This window comes from Thermobia domestica, chromosome 10 (assembly GCF_964235325.1).
Source record: "Thermobia domestica chromosome 10, izTheDome1.hap1.1, whole genome shotgun sequence".
Taxonomy (NCBI): Eukaryota; Metazoa; Arthropoda; class Insecta; order Zygentoma; family Lepismatidae; genus Thermobia; species Thermobia domestica.
This window is the reverse complement of record NC_137463.1, coordinates 232,580,640-232,602,476: the sequence shown is the minus strand read 5'-3', so window position 1 is coordinate 232,602,476 and position 21,837 is coordinate 232,580,640. Positions and strand designations below refer to the sequence as shown.

The 21,837-nt window shown below is 36.1% G+C and overlaps 1 protein-coding gene across 5 annotated transcripts in view; it reads right to left on the bottom strand.

Moving 5' to 3' along the window:
• The window catches only part of LOC145663070 (uncharacterized), a 110,767-nt gene that overhangs the window by 30,593 nt on the left and 58,337 nt on the right, over positions 1-21,837 (bottom strand). Inside the window, exons 4-5 of one of the 5 annotated variants that reach the window (XM_081729256.1) lie at positions 11,199-12,391; positions 4,279-4,418 (exon numbers count right to left, since the gene is read on the bottom strand). The exons of 1 other annotated variant lie outside the window; for it this stretch is intronic. In XM_081729256.1, coding sequence (XP_081585382.1) covers positions 11,203-12,391 — 1,189 coding nt within the window. In that variant the 3' untranslated portion in view covers positions 4,279-4,418; positions 11,199-11,202. Of the gene's footprint in view, positions 1-3,053; positions 4,419-6,232; positions 12,392-21,837 lie in introns of those variants that run through there. 3 more of the 5 variants (XM_081729257.1, XM_081729259.1, XM_081729255.1) reach the window with 3 other exon arrangements.

The window sequence follows — 21,837 nt, the reverse complement described above, 5'->3', positions numbered from 1 at the left end:
AAGTAAACTAGTATAAAATAAGAGAACTCTAGATACTCACATTATTTTACTCTAGACTCACAATAGTACATAATTAAAATATAGTGCATTGTAGTCATTACTTGTAGCGGAGCTACTGTTGCCAAATACGTGTAAGAATACTTTCTATTGAAAACTCCATCCAAAATTTTACACGTCCGTGTTAAAAAAAAATACAAAGTCATACGTAAACTTTAAATATGAAGTTTTAAAAGAAAAGAGTTTTTGCAATTCATGTTCCTTTAAAATACAAAGGAAAGTGTTTCGTTCCTACAAACTGAACAAAGTGCTTCTGAACAATAGGATACAATGCATTCTCGTGAAAAATAGCCCACACAGTCACAAGGCCTACATTCATTTCACAAGCTACTTGACTTGCACAAGTACAGAAATCATTCGCAATGTTTTGTAAAATATTTTCCTCTGCATTCAGTGTTCGTATAACATGCAGACAGCTATAGGCGACACGAATACGGTTGAGTGGTCATCTCACAGACAGATCGACGCACAAGAGTAAATGTATTGTGAATCAACTACCATTGTTCAGTAAATCGTTTGTGGCACATCCCGGCAGACTCCCTCTAATTGTTATTTGCTCGTTCTTACATAAGAATCAACTCTGAATGTTCTTGGTATGAATAGCGAACTACCCTGCTGTTCGCTTAACCAGCAAATTGAGCTACCCCTCAAAACGAAAAGCTTTTATGTACATATGATCATGGGACCTTTCTTGTTTCTTGTGTCAAGAATTCATCTTTCCACACAGTAGGAACTAAAAATACTTGTGTTCGTATCGACTAACAAATGGCATTGTTTCTAGTTTCTTGAACTACTGTTCGCTATCTTATTCAATTAGTCAGTCTACATTTATGAAACTGGTCAACCCTAAAAATCTCCTTTTTTAAGAAGTTCTTGCTTTTGCTAAGGAGTCAATTCATTTTAAGTGATTCAACACTGGTTGCTCGACCCTACCTTAGATATTTATAACTCTCTTTTTCTTATGATAAAAAGTTTAGGATACAAGCCTTCGAAACAATATTATTTGCTTACTACTTCTCTCCATCTAAACGCTGCGGCCATGTTTGTATTATGAGCATGAGTATTCACGCTAAATGAAACACCGGTACTTCAGCTCCGAATCATGTGCAGGAACTGAAACAAGTACCATTCTTTTAAATGTGTTTCAAGCTATCCTATCCTAATATTGGCTTTAATTAAGTGTTCCTCATGGCTGACATTTAACGTGCGAATATAACAGCGTTTCTACTTTTATTATTATTATTATTATTATTATTATTATTATTCTAAAGCAGGGGGCGCGGTGGCCCAGTGGTAGAGCGTTTACCTCCAGTGCTTGGGGTCCCTGCTTCGATCCCAGCTCGCGCTGGTTGGACTTTATGATGGATAAACACCGTGCTCGTGGGTTTTCTTGGATTCTCCCGTTTCATCTCACTTTCTTCATTCCACCATTTCATTCATTTCTCTTCTCATCATCAGCCTAACCGGCATAACCGTGGGTCGTAAAACTGAAATATATATATATATATATATATATATATATATATATATATATATATATATATTATTCTAAAGTGGAAGAGTATTAGTGTTTGACTCTTTTATACGGAAGAGACAAGATGCATTGGACATCGTGTAACAGTAATCAGTCCGTATGCTCTCCACTTTCTTTTCTAGAGGAGTCATTTTCAACCGGTTAATGTATGAAGCAAAGGAATGTTTTTACGATAGGAGAAACGACAGAGAAAAGCAGTTAAAGGACGAGAAAGGACGATGTAAAATTGAAGTAACGGCTCGTTTCGGATCATGCACAAATAAATAAATAAACGAACAAAACGTCTGCTCGTATGTCCCTACTGAGCCATATCCGAGAGTTACCAATATTTGTTACAGAGTTTCTTGCTGCCGCTTTTGCTGCAATGTTGTACTACCTTAATAATGTCACGATTTACTCTGACAACATGGCTGTGGTGTATTGTTTCACCAGAAGAATTTGTAGAGTTCACTATTTGTTACCTATTGCACATATTACATACTTGTTAAACAACTTTGTATTGGTTCATGTAAGAAGTCATGAAAATAAAGCGGATGGAGTCTCACATCCTACAACTACCTTCAACCAATCAGAGCGCTCCAACTGGCAACCACATTATCAAAACCTGGAAGCCAGGTGGGAGCAGTTCAGTTCGAGGAAGTCGGAAGTAGAGGTAGGATCAAGAGAAGCGCACGTGGGACTTCGACTGATTGAATATTGTGTTAAAGCACGAGGAACTAAGTTGACGGCCATAAAGCGTTTCAAGACCGAAGGCAACACCGAAAGGATACAACCTCTAAAAAAATTCTTTTTATACACCACATGGAGAAATAAAACTACAGATATATAGACAGAATGTGTATTATCGGGCTTCGTGCATAATCAATTCTCATTATAATTTGCAAAAGGACTAAGAACTGAATAATACAGTAAGTCTGTGATTATCAACTCTGATTTAATCATCAACTATGTACAGACATATTAAATAACATTTCATTTTACAAAGTAAATTTTTCACATACCTTCGACGAAGATTTAAAATTAACCACTTTATATTCTAGCCAGGTTCACTGGGAACTTAGTCTCATTCAATACATGAAAATTGCACTCTCAGGAATCCGTACAGCATATTAAAACTGTTTAAATCTATGCAAGTGGAACTCTTATCTTTCCCTTGTCCCCAATATTTAAAAATTATAATTTGAATTCACTGGGTTTTTAATTTAAAATTTTTAAATTAAGATTTCAGATTAGCTCGTTTCCGAATTAATCTTATTACTATAATCTTTTACAGTTTAAATACAAGCGTAAATAGTATCCTGTGCAGCAGAGCGACAAACATGTGAACGATCTTATGTTTGATCTCTGCTGAATAAAATGTTCGCATTTCATATTTAACTTTATTTAGAAAACAATAAACAATAAATTAGTATACTTTAACAACACAAAGATATTACACTAATTACATCGTTTTGTTGATTAATTTCGGTAAGTTTTTTTTTTCTCAAAAGTCTACAACATACATGTTTGCCTTAAATCATCTTACAACCGAAAAAGTAATTGACAATGTTAAAAATGCCATATGGCATATAACGTTCCCAATACAACAGATTCCATTACGTTGTAGCTTTCTAAAATGCCAAATAAAGAACAAAAACAAAAAAGATACAATTATTGTACTTCTTTATCCTCAAAAACGACTGTGTTAAATATTTATTTTATTTTATTTATTTATTTATTTTGCATTTACTTTCTTGCTTTCGGTGTATTTTTATGTGGATGTTAAGACTTGATCCACATGAAAATGCTTTACTGCAAATATTATAATAGGGCCTCTCCCCAGTGTGACAACGCTTGTGTATGGACAAAGATGTTGATTGACTGAATGATTTGTGATAAAAGTCGCACTTATGAGGCTTTTCCCCAGTATGAATCCTAGTATGCTCAATTAAATAGCCTTTTCGTGAAAAAGATTTCCCACATATTTCACAAGTATATTGTCTTTCGCCTGTGCGTATGAGTGCGATAATGATACTTAAATGTCACGCTTGTTGCAAGTCTTCGACCACAAATTTCATAAAAGTCTTCTCGCCGGAATGGCTTCTCAAATGTCTTTTGAGTTGGTCTTCGTTAAAAAATTTACCACAAACTTTGCATACAAAATTTTTAGTTTTAGTTTCGGAACGATTATGTAGAAACATGATAGCAAAAACTTGGCAACTTAGTATATATTACTTGACATATACGGTACTGAAAGAAACTTGTTTATGTGAGTTCTGAAATGTTTGCTGAGAAGTACAGGGTCTTTGAAGTGTTCTCCACAGACATCACACGACGTATTTGATGGCTGTAAATCTTTCGGTTTATCTAACTCCAACAAACGAGATAAAGGATATCCTTTATTACAGATATTACAATAGAACAAGTACTTCGGATGTATCAACTGTTCAATCTTTTGATGCTTTGTGAGATTCTTCGCTCTGTCAAAGTCTTTACCACAAATCGTACAAAGATGCTGATGGTCTCGATGTTATTTCTAATATGTTCTATTAATGAATCGTTGACCTTTTCTCCGCATATAGAACAAATATCAGACCCTGGAGTTATGCATTCATCTTCTAAAATATTAACTTCTGGATGATCAGCTTCATTTAATTTTCTAATATGTTTAATGAATTTATTTTTATTATTAAACGTCCGATCACAATGTTCACATTTGAATTTTGAGCGTTTCCTATCATTCTTTGCTTTTCCTTTCTTCTTGAGCCATGTTTTTATTTTAATTTCATATGGTATCTTTACCTTTTCTTTTATCAAGCCAGAACTTCTGTTAAGTTTTTGGCATAACCTAGAAGAAAAAAAAAAAAAAAGAAAGTAAACTAAATACCCTAACTAGTACACTTTCTACCCAACCTTGAAAATACCGAGGAAAAAAAAAAGGCACATAGCAAGGAAGTTTGATAATTTAAGTCTTCACATCTTTTAAGTTTATGTATGTAATTTTAAATTACAAACAACCGTTACGGTAGTTGTTTACTTCGCTTTGAATTATTGACAAAATTAAATAAGTCTCTCCATAAGAATGATTTGTAGTTAATGATAAGGGAATCAGTTTCTTCAGCATATCTAAACAAACTTACACGGCGAAGGCGGTTTATTGTTGTATCTTTATGGCGGAAGGAATTTCAGCTGCCTACTTCAAGACCACTTACAATGAAAAAAGGCTGGGCGAACAACCCTAACTAATATACATTTTAAGAATCCGACAAAGTGGTAGGCTCTTCCCCTGCAGCAGTAAAATAAATAACTAGTCTCCTTCTTCTGCACCTAAATAAACATCGTTCGAGTTCTCTTTTTTGTGCAGGTGACAGGTTTGATCCCCACTACAATTACATAGTTAGGATCTCATGCAAAAATACAGTTTCATTTCACATATTGCTTCGCTACTGAAAATCGACATTTAATTCTAAACCACCAACTAATCCAGCATCCACTTCATCCTCTCTAGCGCCGTTTCCATTATCTTTTTTGATCAATATTACACGATCTTCTTGCACTGCAATATTATTTATTGTATCTTTAAGTTTTACGTACAACAGTCTACCCTTTAGGCTAAAGGGAATAATGATTCAAGAATAATAATGAAGTGAATCGTGGAGGGCCACAGGATTCGAACACGCGACAAATAGGTCTTCAGATAAATGGTCTAATGACAGACTGCGAAATATATCTTTTTAAAAAGTATTTTCTATTAAGCAAGTATTGTGACAAATGCTTTCATACAGGATATGTAAAAATCTCAGGACACCCTTCTTTCTTCAAAACGCAGATGTTGGCTATTCCGGGTTCATCATTTTACATGAGGATAGCGGCCTTGTATTTGACAGTACTACCGATTCATATCGCAATCGCGAAATCCGTCACATTGGATCGTAGGGCTTGTCTTTATGTACTCACATTTTACACAGTTGTCAATTAAGAGTTATGAGAATAAGTTCCATCCCGACCTTCATCTTTTTATTCAAAGCGGAAATTGTAGAAGTCTGTAGTTCTCGTTTTCAACACTGATCGCCAAAGTTCAAAAAATCACCAGTAGATAGCGAGAAACTTTATGATGTAGATTTAGTGCCATATATATAGGTTTCACTTCCGACTTTTTCGTTTATTGCAACCATGAAATTACTACCACTTCCTGTTCTAAGATTGATTTCCATGGAGAAACGGAGTCAGTGGAGAAATGGTGCTTTGATATCAATTCAGAATCCTAAGAATAGATTTCATCTCAGCTCTTATTTTTGTACTACAACCGGAAGTAGAAAAGCTAGTACAACTTCTGGTTTCAATATTGTAATAATTGTAAGAGATATCGAGAAGCTGTTTCTGGTATAGATTCAGAAGAGAAGGTTTCATATCTGATTTTATCCCTCTATTGTAACTAGAAGTTGCAGATCTACTATTTCCTACCTCAGTATTGAATTCACATAGTTTAGAAGTCCACCGTAATTCGACAACGTGAAATGAAACTCTTTTGAATTCAAACATACAATGTACAACAAAAACTTGGTAGCAAAATACGGAGGGAGTCAAAAGTCCCACGACAGAATGAAAGTGTCGGTCATTCCGAGCTCACCGTTATAAACGGAATAGGGACCTTGTTTGAGATTGCTTGTAATTCATGGCCGCCAATTAACATCTGCCGTATTGGATTGAGGTCTTTTTTTTTTTTTTTTTTTCAGATGGAAAGAGAGTCTTGTAAAGTATTAAATAACACTAGAAAGTTCCCCTGAATCCACTTGTGTAATAAGACTTGATTATTTGTCGTCATTGAGAATTTGGATCACAGAGTCACAACAGAGATTTCCTTTCTTACAGGTAAATAACATAAATGAGAGACAAAAGAACAGAATTGATTCTGTTATCTGGGAACCGGAACTGCAGTGTTAAAGCTGCTGGGTCTACAACCGCCATCCATGTACATTACCAATTTCACATAGTACGGATGCATCCATAATAATCAAATTCCGTACAACGAGAAGGGTAGTGCACAATCCTTGTAGTGGTAGGCTTAAAACTGCTACTGATTATGGAATTTCAATAATAATGTTCGCAGTATTCACAAAAAGTCCAACGCGCAATACACGCCACAGGTCAGCACAATCAGAAGTCATCAGACATCAATCCAATACATCAATCGAATGAAATCGGTATTACACAAAAAGTCGGTAATGGAAACGGTAAATGAGAATTGTGGAAGTCGGTATGACACAAGAAGTGAAATATATTTAAAACCCACCACCCGCAGCAGAAAATTACCGAGAACGACCGTGACGTATGAAGTTCTGCATCTGGTATTCTTCAGTTGATGGAGTTGATTTTAGTTTAGCGTCCCGTTCAGCAGCGAGGCTATATGAGACGTGGACCTACTGATTAACGTGGAATCCGAACCACATGAGCTCCCGCCGGGAATCGAACCCGGGTCTCCCACGCCAAATTGGTATTCTTCATTGTCAAAAGACATTCTCACCAGTAACGCCAATATTTTTGTCAGTGTGGAGGTTAACCGACAGAATCAGGGATTGCAGTGATCGTAACTCTTACCTGACTGTCATCTTCAAAGAGTTGCTTAAGACAGTTGCGGTGTGTTGTGGACTGTGGAACACCATTCTTATAGTGTCGAATATGGGACCGATATTCATTACTGAGCGGTATTAGGAAATGCTACAGGCGACAATGTTTGTCTCCCTGTTAAATGGAGATAGAAGTTTCTACTGTTACTTCCAAAGGGATGGGTTCCCACCGCACTGTGTGGAGGTTTATGGTGCATGGTTGTTCAATATACACTTCTTTTGGTCATCGAATTTGGCACCGGAATGCCTTCTTCTGTAAGGACTAGTGAATGGGTCGGTCTCCAATGGGTGAAGAAACTGTTGAGCACGTGCAAGGAACTTAGCCCACAGAAGTCGACGAATAGAGTAAGCAAAGCAAACAGCTGAACATTCCACAATCAACCATTTGGAAGATTCTACGGAAAAGATTGAAACAGACGCCATAACTTGCAACCTGTATAAACCTTCCGCCTAATGATGAAGTGTATCGCTTCGAGTTTTCTACACGAATGCAACAGATGATAGAAGAGGTTGATTTTGAAATAAACTTACTTTTATTTTAGTGATGGGGTATTTTTTCCCTCCACACGATATGCGAATCTTAAGACGGAAAATCCCCCTAGTATCGTGGAACACATGTGTGGCTCACCAAAAGTTAGTGTGTTCTCTGCGGTCTCAAAGTTTAAAGCTTATGATTCATTCTTTTCCTGTCTACAGACCATCAGAGGAAACGTACATCTGAATAAACTGGAGAACTGGCTCATGACACAGCTGGAGACCAACCGTGTGGACTTCATCTACCAACAGAGTGGTACTCCTCCCCACTTCCACTGAAATGTTCCTGCATTCTAAAATGCGCGATTGGGAAACCAATGGATTGGTCGTGGTGGGGATGATTGACATTCCGGTCCTGGCCTTCATGCCAGCCGGACTTAACACCCTACGAATTTCTGCGGGGGGAAGAGGATGTGAAAAGTTCCAAGTTTAAGCCTCCATCACCAGCAGATCCCACAGGATTGCGAGCTTGCATCAAGAATTCTTTTACAGAGACTGATAGAAAGGGCATGATTATAGACTCGATATATGAAGAATGAGTAAGGGGAGACATACCGAGCAATTGTATTTTTTTTTCTTTTTTAAGTTTCTTTACATTATTGTAAAATTTCGTGATTATATGTAAATACTATAGCTACAGCAAATTCATGAAACCACTCCAGTCATTTATAATAACCATGTAATACTGGAAGCTCCTGCATTCCTATAACAAAACTTATTGTTCGTGCTATTTGGGAAGATATCTGAAGAACATACTGTCTTTTAGACTATCAATGAAATCCATGAATATTACTTCAATATGCAACTGTGGTTCTATTTCTTGAGATAACCTTATCAATCTTTTGCAAATTTAATAATTATATATTGTATTACTGTAATCATACTATTATAATAAGGAGACAAAACCAAGGAATTGTACTGTTAGAAACCCACCCTGTCTTTTAACAGATTCTAACATTAACTTTCCGAGAAGTGATTTAAAAAAATAATTTCCATATGGTCGTGTATGGTAAGCCAATTTAATTCAGAATCGAGGAAGTAATTATCAAGAATTTTTATCTTCTATTGGGCATAGCTTGTAATTCATACATGCGTCTCTGAAACAGGAAAATCAAGATGGCATTGTAGCTGATGGAAAAAGTTTTTTTTTTTTTCATACATTAAATAAAATATACCATCACATACGTACAGATGTAAGTAAAGATCATTTAGTCTTTTTTTTTTCTTTCTTTAACATACTTCCTCGAAAATTTAAAATTAACGACATCGCACTCTAACCAGGGTTGAAAAGTTCTTAATATTCAAGCTCAACACATAAAAATTACACTCTTGAGGGATTTTTACAGCAAACTAAAAATACTGTTAAAAAAAAAAAAAAAACTTATTTTACCCTCGTTTCCAACATTTCAAAATTATCCTCTGAATTAATTCAAATTCTCTTCATAATCTTTATACAAAAATTTCAGGTTTGGTCGTCCTGAATTTCCTTCTTATGATTTGAGTTCTTGTGTCTTACGACCTTATACAACAACAAAGTTATGAAGAACAGGAATTGTACTAACGTGGGCTCCGGACCGAACCAGACCAAGGCTTGAATAATCACCGTAACACTATAGGGTGTCTACTAAAATTCCAAAATTAAATTTCGTGACTTTTTCGTAACCTTTTCTTTACCAAACCATAAAATTTCGTAACATTCAAAAACTAATAACAGTAACTATATTCCTCAGCATTTATCTTTATCTTATCTCTACTTTCAAAGGCTGTTCCTTGGAGTGATAAAAGGTTGGTATTTTCTCTCAGTTGAATAACCTGGTTAGATGCGTTGGTGGTTTCGGCGATGCAATGTGATTTGCATCGCCACTCTCAATGATGTCAGCTGAAGGACAGTCTCAAGAGCGAATTTGAATGTGAATGAAGCCAATTTTCATGCATGCGATAGAAGCGTGCTTTGCTTGCGATTTGGTAGCGTCTAAAGCCGACGATAGACATTTTTGACGGGAATTTTGACGTTTTATACAATAAAATTTTCCAATCTGTACTTATATTCGTACAGATAAAAGAATCATGTCCCTGAAGCTAAATTTCGTTATTTTTTCTTGACTTTCGTGACCGTTTTCTGATTTCGTGACTTTTTCATGACCTTCGTGACTTTCGTGACCGGTAGACACCCTGCACTATCTTGGATCTTTAAAAAAGTTAGATTACAGAGCCACGCCACCGATCTCAGCACAACTTCTTTAGATTTAAAATGAAAAAATAATAGCATTCTGAGTAGCAAAATGATTGGCACTCGAATGATCCCAGGTTCGATACCTACTGAACCAAATATCGTTTGCATTTCACGTTTCAAGCAAACGGAATATATTAACCAACATACTTGAACCGCTTCCCTGTCCACTTTATCCAAAGTAATCAGGTCCTAACGGACCAACCCGAGCTATTACGTTTTCCACTTTTACTTCAATTTAGACCAGCACGCGTAAATTCGCATTTTGTTTCGTCGACCGTTCTTTCGTGATTTATTGCGAGATATTTCGTATACAACAAAGTCACGCAAAAGGGAAGAAAATTCGACGTGAATCTCGCTTCTTGTGTCCAGACTGCAACGCAGCACTTTGTGTTACCCCTTGCTTTTGCGTGTACCACACAGTGGCCGCCATATATGTGTCAACTAGAAAACGCAATTTATGCTGTATACGATCAACAGCCACGATTGCTACAGCATAGAACTCAGCATCAAATAAAACATCAGTGCTTTTTCTACAAATGGTATAGCTTGCACCTTAAACAATTAGGGCTCAAATATGCAAAATATATAATCACACTGTATATTACTGTTCTGATATTACGTTACTAGTACGAGTTAACTCGGTTTAGTTCGAGCATTATTTTATGAAGTCAGATATCTTCACAAAGAATTTTGTCAAACTGTAATCCTTGTATTTGTGATTCTTTATACCTATCCAAAATAAATAACGCCTTCTTGACGACAATGTATACTTATGTGTGTTTATATTTTCCATTTAGGAAAGGTACGAGTTAACTCGGGTTAGTCCAAGTATGGTTTCATGACGTCACATATCACCATAAACATTAACGATTTTCAAAAAGAGAAAGACAGTATGCGCAAGTTCATCTTGAAATTGAGCTAAACAATGAATAAAACAATGTGTGTTTTTTTTTTTTTTTTTTTGGTACAAATCCTTCTGACTAATTAAACCACACGTGACCTAATTAGTAAAACGAAATAACTCGTATTAAACCGGGACGCGGTTAACATAAACATTTTAGGGATTTTTGTAGATTAATTTCGGTGTGACTTCGCTCCTTCGCTTCGCTTCACCTTACACATTTTTGCTTTAAATCTTTCTTTGTTAAAACAAGGGAACTAGTAATGTATCTTTTAATAGAAATGATGTTACGGAAATTCCGTTGTGAATTATTGAATAACGAAACTAACTCACTTCTTTACGCTAGAAAATGTTCAAATGTTAACGATGGTTCTGTTTGAGATCCAAATTCTTCCTTTCGTGATCGACCTTGATGATTGCCATGTGTTTTCATATGAATGCTAAGACTTGCCCCACACAAAAATGCTTTACTGCATATACTACATGAATAGGGCCTTTCTCCAGTGTGAGAGCGCTTATGTATTGACAAAGTAGTTGTTTGACTAAATGACTTGTGACAAATGTCGCACTTGTGAGGCTTTTCCCCAGTATGAGTCCTTGTATGCTGAACTAAAAAGTCTTTCCGCGTAAAAGATTTCCCACACACTTCACAACTGTATGGCTTTTCGCCTGTATGAATGCGGTAATGGTACTTAAAAGCGGAGCTTGTTGCAAGTTTTCGACCACAGATGTCGCAGGCATAGATTTTTTCGCCAGAATGACTTCTCAAATGGTTTTTGAGTTGCGTCTTCCTTAAAAATGATTTACCACACACTTCACACACAAGGTTTCTAGTTGCTGTTGCCGAGCGTCTATGTGTATCCATATGATAGCGAAAACTTGACATCTTAGTATATATTACATGACACAAACGACATTCAAAGACATCATCATTTTCGTGGGCTTTGAAATGCTTTCTGAAAAACACAGGATCAGTGAACTCTTCTCCACAAACATCACATGAGATATCAGCTGCCTGGGAGTGCTTTTTCTTATGCAACTTCAATGAACGTGAACTGCAAAATCCTTTATCGCATATGTTACAATTAAACATGTACTCTGGACGCATAGAATGTACAGCATTCATATGCATACTAAGAGCACCTGCATTTCCGAAATCTTTGCCACATGTACTACAAAAATGACGATTTTTATCGATATGATTTTGAATATGCTCTAACAATGATCCATTAACTGTTTTACCACATATAGAACAAATATCTATCCCTGGTGCTATGTTACCATCTCCCAAGCTACTGATTTCTGGATTAGTAGCTTCGTGTGCCTTTTTAATGTGTTCAGTAAGTTTCTTTTTATTACTGAAAATACGTCCACAATGCCCACACTTTATTTTTGAATGTTCTCTATTTACAATTTTCTTTGTCTTCCCATCCGTCTTGAATGATATTTTAATCTTAAGTTTATGATTTGATTCGTTGCTCATTTTTATTATCGAGCCACTGCTTCTCTTACGTTTTCGAGATAACCTAGAAGAAAAAGAAAAAAAGCAAAGTAACTTTAATGCCCTACCTATTTCATAAAATGCTTTAATATAACGCAACAAATGATCGGGAATTATTTTCATTTTTCAAAATAAAGTATCTACATATAATGCATACGCAGTCAATTCTTCACTCTTGTTGAATAAATCCCCTATCCTAACATTAAAGCATGTGTTCTTTCATATTATATGAAGTGGCTATTAAGTTTGGAACCAAGGGCGCCAACATTACATTAAATCAGCAGCTTTAAGTCCCAAGACTTTGCCATTTGGACTAAAGGAGACGACTACTAATGAAGATGGAAGTTTATGAAAATAATTAGTTTGATACGAAAATGAGAGGAACGATAACTCAATAGAAAACTCACGGACACGCTGCTGGCCACCGCTAAACTTACATGGCCTGAGATCGAACCACGTACTACTCGCACCATTTATGAGCGCTACATTACTAAACCACCGTGCCCTCCTTTCGGCAGAACTCCTAAGGAACTGATTGAATAATAGGGTTCCCATACGCTAGACTGGAAGGAAGGGTCCTCTATAGTGGGAAACGGTCACCTAATTTCAACCTAATACACTCTGCCTTATAACTAAAATTTGAGGTGCATGCTGTGAAAATCTCAGTTCTGGATCATCATTAAACAGAGGGAAACCACTGCAATGGACACTCTGCACCCTTCATACTGAAAAAAAAAAAAAAAAAAATCAAAGAAATAGACTACAATATTTGAGGGAGGGTGTTGAGAATGGTGAGGACAGGCAAAAAACATTTTCGATTATCTGCTGCTACTATTAAACTCAAATGGTTTGTTTTAAGTTAAGTTTCCATTTAACTTAAGAAATCATGTTAAATGGAATTTTCGCTGACATACGTTAGAATTGTCAGAACGAAAAAAAAAAATTTTAAACTACATTTTTCAGTTTTACGCCACATGAACATAACCTTTAGGCTAACGGATGATTAAGAAAGAACTCGAGAATGAAAATGTGGGAGGAAACGAGAGAACCTTTAAAAAACCCACAGACACGATGTTTTCCACCACAAATTTACAGATCCCTGCACTAGAGATAAGCGCTCTACCACTGAGCTCTCATGTTACGAAAAGGTTTCAGCAGGGATAGGGATGTATGGGGATTAATTACATATGAAATAGAAATAAACAACAAGAAGTTTTTGGTTACCTGTGCATATAACTTTAAATTTTAAAAATACTTTAACGTAATGACTGCCACACTAAAAAAGAAAACCCCTTTCTACGGGAATACGGTGTTTTATTACGAAAATAGATTTAAAACTGCAAGAACAAACTGCTTTTCTGCTCCAATGAAAAAAAAATATTTTTTACTTTTGTATTTCTATGAGTTATACAAATATAAAATTTTGCGCAGATGCCACCCACCAGATTATGTAAATGTTACAACATGGTAGCGTGAGTTTCTGCTCATTGCGCGGCTCTCAAGGTAAAGATACGTGAGAGATATATTTGGCTCACAAGGCACCGAGCTTATAGAATTAGCGTGAGTTGAATTCAATTAATATAGCAGTTAAGATCTTAACTATTTTTAAATTCATATGCATTTTTCCCACACATTTTATCCTAACTAAACCTTACTTAACAATACTGACAGCTGTCAGCGAAATTTCGACGTTCAACATGTTTGCTTGAATTTGACAACACGACACAATAGAGCAAATTGAGTAACGTTCAAGTTTATTAATAAGATTGCTCTTCTCCATGGACTTACATGTTAAAATCAAGTTCTCCCATTAGTTCCACACTTCATAGCCACCGTGTATACACATATACGCACGTGATTAGTAGTTCCAATGCACACATATGGGAATCAAAAATAAAAGGCATTTAGACGTTATTTATACTACAAATGTTCAAAAAAGGGCTTAATAGACATCAAGCTTTTGAGCCTTGGAACGCACTTCGACGAGATGTAGAAAGACAGTAAAAAGAACACAAGAAAGATCGATCCGATTGTCACGGTCAGCCATTATTTTCAAGTCATTGACTTCCATACGTCAACACTGGAACTTCTTTCCTCCCAACTACACACATATAATGAAATTTAATGAGTTAGCTGAACATCGACCTTATAAAGTGAAAATGTATGGTTGGTCTGGAGAAGGACTAGGTACAATAGCGGTAAACGCATCTCTCTTGGAAAACTAGGATTTGATCTTCCGCTCAGCTTCACATTTGCAAACATTAAATTTCATATTATCTATACTAAAGAGAATAGTGCATTAAAAATATTGATTAACTTATCTATTTGGTCAATCTACAAGTAAAAAGATCTGAAAAATCACTATGTTTCACATTAATAACTGTGCAAATTTCTATTTCTTTTGCCACTTGCTCTGCAATAACATTTTCGTCATCAAGAAATATAAATCGAACTCCTGAAAATGCAGAATTCAATGATAACGAATTTAGTCTTATTATTGAATAATTTTCGAAAACTGTAGCCAGATATGAAGATTCCAATAAGCATTGTGTCATCTTCTTACACAAATTGCTCTTTTCTCCATTTCAAGAAACGTATGATCATGGGTCTGATGAAATCCAAATCCGGAACCAAGAGGGTACGATTATGCCTTTTATCGCAAAGGAGACAGATGATTAATTAAAGTGAAGGAATACGAAATTAAATTTCTGTTCTCTCTCACCGGGAAACGAACACAAAAACACATTACGGACTACGATTAATAATTAAGAATTCTGAACTTTTGGCATCTATGGCCATTTTAGTCCGTTACGTATGAGGGATGATGTCCCACAGTGATCACACTGTCCGGGGAATTGGTGAGGAAAAAAGAATTGTGGAAAGAAGGAAGCGGTCTGGGATCATACATTAGTAACCTTCCGGTGTTTGTTTCGCATGAATGAGGAAAACCCAGGAAAAACCTTACTCAGAATGGTTGGCCTGAAAAAGTTATTATAGCTTTCCTACCGAGTGTCCTCACCGGAAATCGAACCCGGAACCATGTGCATCAAAGGCACATGTGCTAGCGGGAAGGGCTAGGTGCTATTTTGCGTACAGGATTATGAAATTTTGTAGGTATAAGATCAAGAATAAAAACGAAAACTAAACCGCCATACTGGAAAAGTATAATTTACTTCCATATTCTATGTAGGCTGATAAAAATATACTTTACTTCTATTTTTTAATTGTTTCTTTCAACACTATTAAGATGCAGGCTTTCTTCCAGAAAATTTTATCTGAGGGAGGGGGGGGGGGCAAAATCAAGTTACACTAGTCGAAAAAAAAATACTTTTTCTCTGGCACACGGAAGAAAATACCTAATTCTAATAGAACTTTTCACGTAGAATTCGAATCTGCAATCAGTTTTTCTCCATCACCCTCAATTTTCCCGTGAGAGAGGGATTTTCGGGAAATTTCCCCTAAGCTGGGGTACCCTTAGGTATATAAACACATAAATTATATTGTATGTTAGCTTGATTTGTACTTAGTAAGCCCTCTAAGTTTCATAAGAATCGCATTATTCTTTCTAGAGAAATAAACATATTTATATAAAAATATGCTATGTACACTGTTCATTTTACCATATTCATTAGTGCAGATAAAATCACATATAACTTCCACGAAAATTACAATATAAGCACGGTTTATACTTCATTGGATTTGAAATAAAACATATTTTCAATGATGTATACACCGTGTCACCATTTTTTGTATGAGGGAATTTCTAGAAGGATTTTGTGGGAAATTCCCTTCAAAAAGTAGTTTATAAGATTTTTTTTGTCTTAACTTGCTATTTGTATACAGTAATACAGAAACAGGAACTGCACTAAAACATAATTTTATGTCTACTTAATAAATAATACAAAAGAAGTAAGTGGTATCTTCTTAATAAATGAACAATTACTTACCTTAACTAAAATGTTTTAGTTGTCGACTTTCTTCTGTGTTTGGCTTCTGGAACATCTCTTTTGAGTGTCCAACAGTAATCAGCTAGCATTTGTGAACTCCACTGTCCCTGGTATTTGATGAAAACATTCCCCATCCTCATCACTAACGCCACGAAGATTTTCAGGAAAGAAATCCAGGTGGGAGTCTATATGAATGATTGCAGGAAATCACTCACAATTTCACGGTAATTTGGGGCTTTCTGGTTTACTAAAAAATTCTCTGTTAAACATTTAAATGAACACCAAGCTGCTTTCTCAACCGGAGTTAAGAGATCCTCAAATTTTTGGTCACGAATCAAACATCTTATTTGGGGGCCTACAAAAATCCCTTCCTTGATTTTAGCGTCACTAACCCGAGGAAATTTTTCCTTGAGGTAACAAAATCCTGCCTTACTTTTGTCCATTGCCTTAACAAAGTTTTTGAAGTGCCCCAACTTTATGTGAAGAGGAGGTAGAATTATCTTATCAGGGCTCACCAGTGAATAATAAACAACATTCTTCTGTCCAGGAGTTAATACACGCTTTAGCCATGCCTTCTTGATGTAGTGTTCCGCTTTGTTCCTGCTGTCCCATTCGCAGAGGAAACAACAATATTTCGTATAACCAAGCTGCAAACCCATTAACAAAGAAATAACTTTTAAATCACAGCAAATGGTGCACTTGTATTTTTCATACTGAATTATTTCTAACACTATTTTGATGTTTTCATAGGTTTCCTTCATACTAGTTGCATAAGCCAAAGGCACTGAAGGAAATTTGCTGCCATTGTGCAAAAGGACAGCCTTAAAACTAGTTTCGGAAGAGTCAATAAACAATCTCCATTCTGTACTTATATGTGCATGTCCGAGTGTATCCATCACAGCACAGACATTATTACAATACACTAAATCATATTCTTGAGAATAGTAGTTTTGAAACTCTGTATGACGGTTTCGAACAATACACACTTTAGTGTTACGATGGAACAGATTCCAGCCTTTAAGTCTAGAAGCAAGAAGTTCTGCCTGTATCTTGGAGAGTTTTAAATCCCGTACGAGGTCATTTAGTTCATTCTGAGTTATCAGATGGGGGATCCAATGTAGATGTGCTTCCTACATAAGTAGGATCATCTTCTTCATTTGGAACTTCAGTAGTTGCCTGAAGTACGTAATCCTCATTTACTGTAAGATGAGCAGAAGGTATTGGTACAGGTAATTCTGCACTGTGTGGAACTGGCCTAATTGCTGATGGCAAATTACGGTACTGTACTGTGTGTTTAGATTTACGGGTTATTCCTTTTATCTGTGTCATACAAAAGTAGCAATCTGAAGAATGATCTTTTGGTTCCCTCCAGATCATCGGTACTGCTAAGTTCATGTTTCGTTCACCATTTGCCTACCCAGTCAGACGTTTCATGCAAGTACAACAAATGTAGTGAGGAGCCCAATTCTTATCTTGGTCTCCTACACAGCAACCAAAATATAACTGATAACACTTCCTCACAAGTGGAGTAAAACATCGACGTTGCGATTTAAATGTCACCTCCCCACATACATAACAGAAATTGTCCAGGTGATTTACACACTTCCTCGGCATCTTGAATCCTGTAAGGTATCACACACACATACACACACGAATATACACTCCATCAATCATGAAGCAGCACAAACGTAATCTAACTCAGTGCATCACCACACAACACAATCTATTCGAACTCCACAATGCACAAACACTTCAACTTACAGGTGGCCACACCTAAAACACGTCCAGCTTGGACCGTCACTCAACGCTACTAACAGTCATCAGGCTACGTGAGTCATCATTTTTTTTTTTATGCATTGTTGCCAGATTAAAATATTAAAAAGTATTATTTTCCACAGAAAGCATGCGTGTATTTGTGCGTGTATTTGAGTATCCATGTGCCGACAATAATACGTCAACGTTAGGATTTTGTGTTTGTAAAAGTCTTGCATAGTATATTCTTTATTACCTATAAATAAGACACAATAGTTTATATCTCTAGACAGAATAATGCAATTCACATGAAATTAACATTATTTATTAAGTAGACATAAAACTATGTTTTAGTGCAGTTCCTGTTTCTGTATCACTATATACAAATAGCAAGTTGAGACAAAAAATCTTATAAACTACTTTTTGGAGGGAATTTCCCACAAAATCCCTCTAGAAAATCCCTCATACAAAAATGGCGACATGGTGTACACATCATTGACAATATGTTTTATTTCAAATCCAATGAGGTATAAACCGTGCTTATATTGTAATTTTCGTGGAAGTTATATGTGATTTTACCTGCATTAATGAATATGGTAAAATCAACAGTACACATAGCATATTTTTATATAAATATGTTTATTTCTCTAGAAAGAATAATGCGATATTTATGAAACTTAGAGGGCTTACTAAGTATAAATCAAGCTAATATACAATACAATTTGTGTGTTTCTATACCTAAGGGTACCCGAGCTACAGGTACAAAAATTGTAAAAGGAAAATTTGAGGGGAAATTTCCCGAAAATCCCTCTGTCACGGGGAAACTGAGGGTGATGGAGTAAAACTGATTGCAGATTCGAATTCTACGTGAAAAGTTCTATTAGAATCAGGTATTTTCATTTCTGTGCCAAAATCTTGTTGACTAGTGTTATGTAAGAATGAATTGGGCCACTATTTGCTATAGGACATGCCCTACACAAAACATGCCTTGCCGCAATTTATCTTAGCTCTGCGGGAAAAAGGAGCTATATCTGGAAGGAACACTGTTACAATGGTCCAAAATCGACTGCCTAAAAGGCATCCAAAAGCAACCACGAGCAACTCACTCTCTGACATGATGGTTGTAACTATTAAACTCACGAATACGTTTTAATTTTTATTAATGCTGAAATTTTCACTGGGAAACTTCACCTTTGTCAGTGACTGGTTTATTTACATAAACACACATTGCTGTTTCAATTACATCTCATGGCTTCTATCATATATTAAAAAATCATTTTAGGTACAGTTAAGTTTACCTTTAACACCCTGAAAATAAAATACGTAAACCATACCATGATGGATAAAATAGCTTCAAGTAGCTCAAAATAGCTTGTTGTTTCTGTTTCAACCACTTATTAGATTTGAAGACATGCAAAATTCTGAAATGGCTTTGTTGTTTTTCAAAATATTCACCTTTTGCACGTGCTCAAACTAATTTTGACAGTACTCTTTCCACTCGGAGGCTGCTACCTTAGAAACCGCTGTTGGGAATGCGCCTACAACTGCTTCGGACAACACAAATCAATCACCTCGCATCTTGTTTTTCATGCGAACAGAAAGAAGTCAGGTGATAAATCACGTGAGTACGGACAATGAGTCACTAATTCAACATTTTTACTGGAACAAACAAAAAAAAAAACAAAAAAAAAACAGTGGATTGGAGTTTAGTTTTGGGTTCGTACGAATAAACCCAAATTCTGACTTTTTCGGTGTTAAACTACATTTAAAATTATTGTGCGAAAGTGTTTACGAGAAATTTCCATTTCTCACACAAAACTCTTATTAAACTGATATGACAAATATACGAATATGTTCAAACCAACAATCGAAGATAATTTAAACATTCGTTTAAATCTATTCTTCCGAATTTTATAATAACAGAACACTAGCTGAACACTAGAAGAGAACAGAACACTGTTAGTGGTAACTTGTAGAAATCTTTCTAACAGCCCTCGTACACGTCGAGCTATACTAGTACAGAATTAAATACATTAGTCTTCCTACAGTACCTTATGATGCGACGGTAATGTTATATAAAGTATATAACCGAAAATCAGGATGTTACACGAGATACGAAGAATAGAGAGAATTAGCTGGGTCGAGCGGAAAACGAACGAGAGTGTCTTAGAAATGGTGGGGAAGAAGATAACAATTTTAGATATGATTAAGAAGAGGAAGAGAGAGTAGTTGGAACATTGGCTACGAAAGGACTGTATCATGAGAGATATGCTAGGGGATATGGTGGCAGGAAAGAGGGAGGGGGCGAAGGAGATTACAATTAATGGATGATATCAAAACAGAAAAGTCATACGCGCAAACGAAAAGGTTAGCGGAAGACCGTGGAACATGGAAGCTTCTCAGCTGCGGCAAGTGACCTCTAATACTGGTAGAATACCTATGATGATGAGGACACGAGGTGCACGCCAAAATTATACAATTTTTTTCTAAAGTCCACATTTTTTGTCATTTCAGGAAAGCAACTGTGGCGTCCGAGACCTCCATCCTTTATCTCAAGCAATGCAGGTTTTGTTTACTAAATGGCAGCAGTTGACTTACAGTGCCTGAACAAGTAAAAACGTGTTTCTGATACTGCCCAGGGTGGAATTTTCGCTTGAAGAGCAACAGGTAATTGTGAAATTCCTCACCGCAACTGGATATTGCGCAGCCGATATTCACTGCCAATTGAAAAGTAAGTATTCTGATAGTGCTCTTGTAGAAAACACTTGTTTCGAAGTAGGTGCGTGAGTTTAAAGCAGGACGAACGACTGTGAAAGATGAGCAGAGCTCTGCACGTACAAAAACAACATCAACTGACGCTAACATTACCCGTGTTGAAAATTTCATCATGGAAGATAGGCGTGTCACATGCAGTAGATTGTGTTACACTGGGGTTAACAATGGCACAATGGCAACAGCAGGACGAATAATTACGAAAGACCTAAGACTAGGAAAGTTTCTTCTCGCTGGGTTCTATGAATGCTTAATGACGACCAAAAGAAGGCAAGGATTCGTTGAAGTGTTGTGACAGTAGATGAATCATAGATTCCATTATTCAACTCAAAAACAATAAGCAATCGATAAAGTGGAAACACATAGATTCCCCCCTCTCCCTTTTTTTTTTTTTGACAAAACTGACTGAGAAATGACCATAAATGGCAAATAGCAATGTTATCCTCCACATGTACATTCAACGCCATACCGTGCTAATGTTATGACCTCATTCTTGGCTCACCACGTTATTGAACTTCTGCCATTCACCCTATTCATTAAGACTTAGACTTCTGGTTGTTCCCAAAACTCAATGATCCTCGTCGTAGCAAGATTGTGAAAAACTTAAGTTTTAGTGGGTAAAGTTGCGTTTTATTAAGTTTTGTACGTACATTTAAAGCCGTATTCATACTTAAAACAACACTTAAGCATTCATGTTCTGTTGTACATATTTGGAATTAAACTATAGAATTCCCTTGTCACATACAATGAATCCGTGAAGACCCATCCACGTTTTGTGGAGTATATTTTATACTTCACATTCGCTTATATTTCGATTTTTAGAAAGGAGTCCCTTTCACACCTGGCAGCACAATTATGTACATTAAATTGTTTTCCTTGTTAGCTTCAACTCCTTAAAATTCCTACCTTTTTAGAGAAAAATTTTGACTTTCAGTTGAGTAGCTACTGCTTCAGTACCATTCATATCCGAGTATTACTGTTCATACGTTATTCTCTTCAG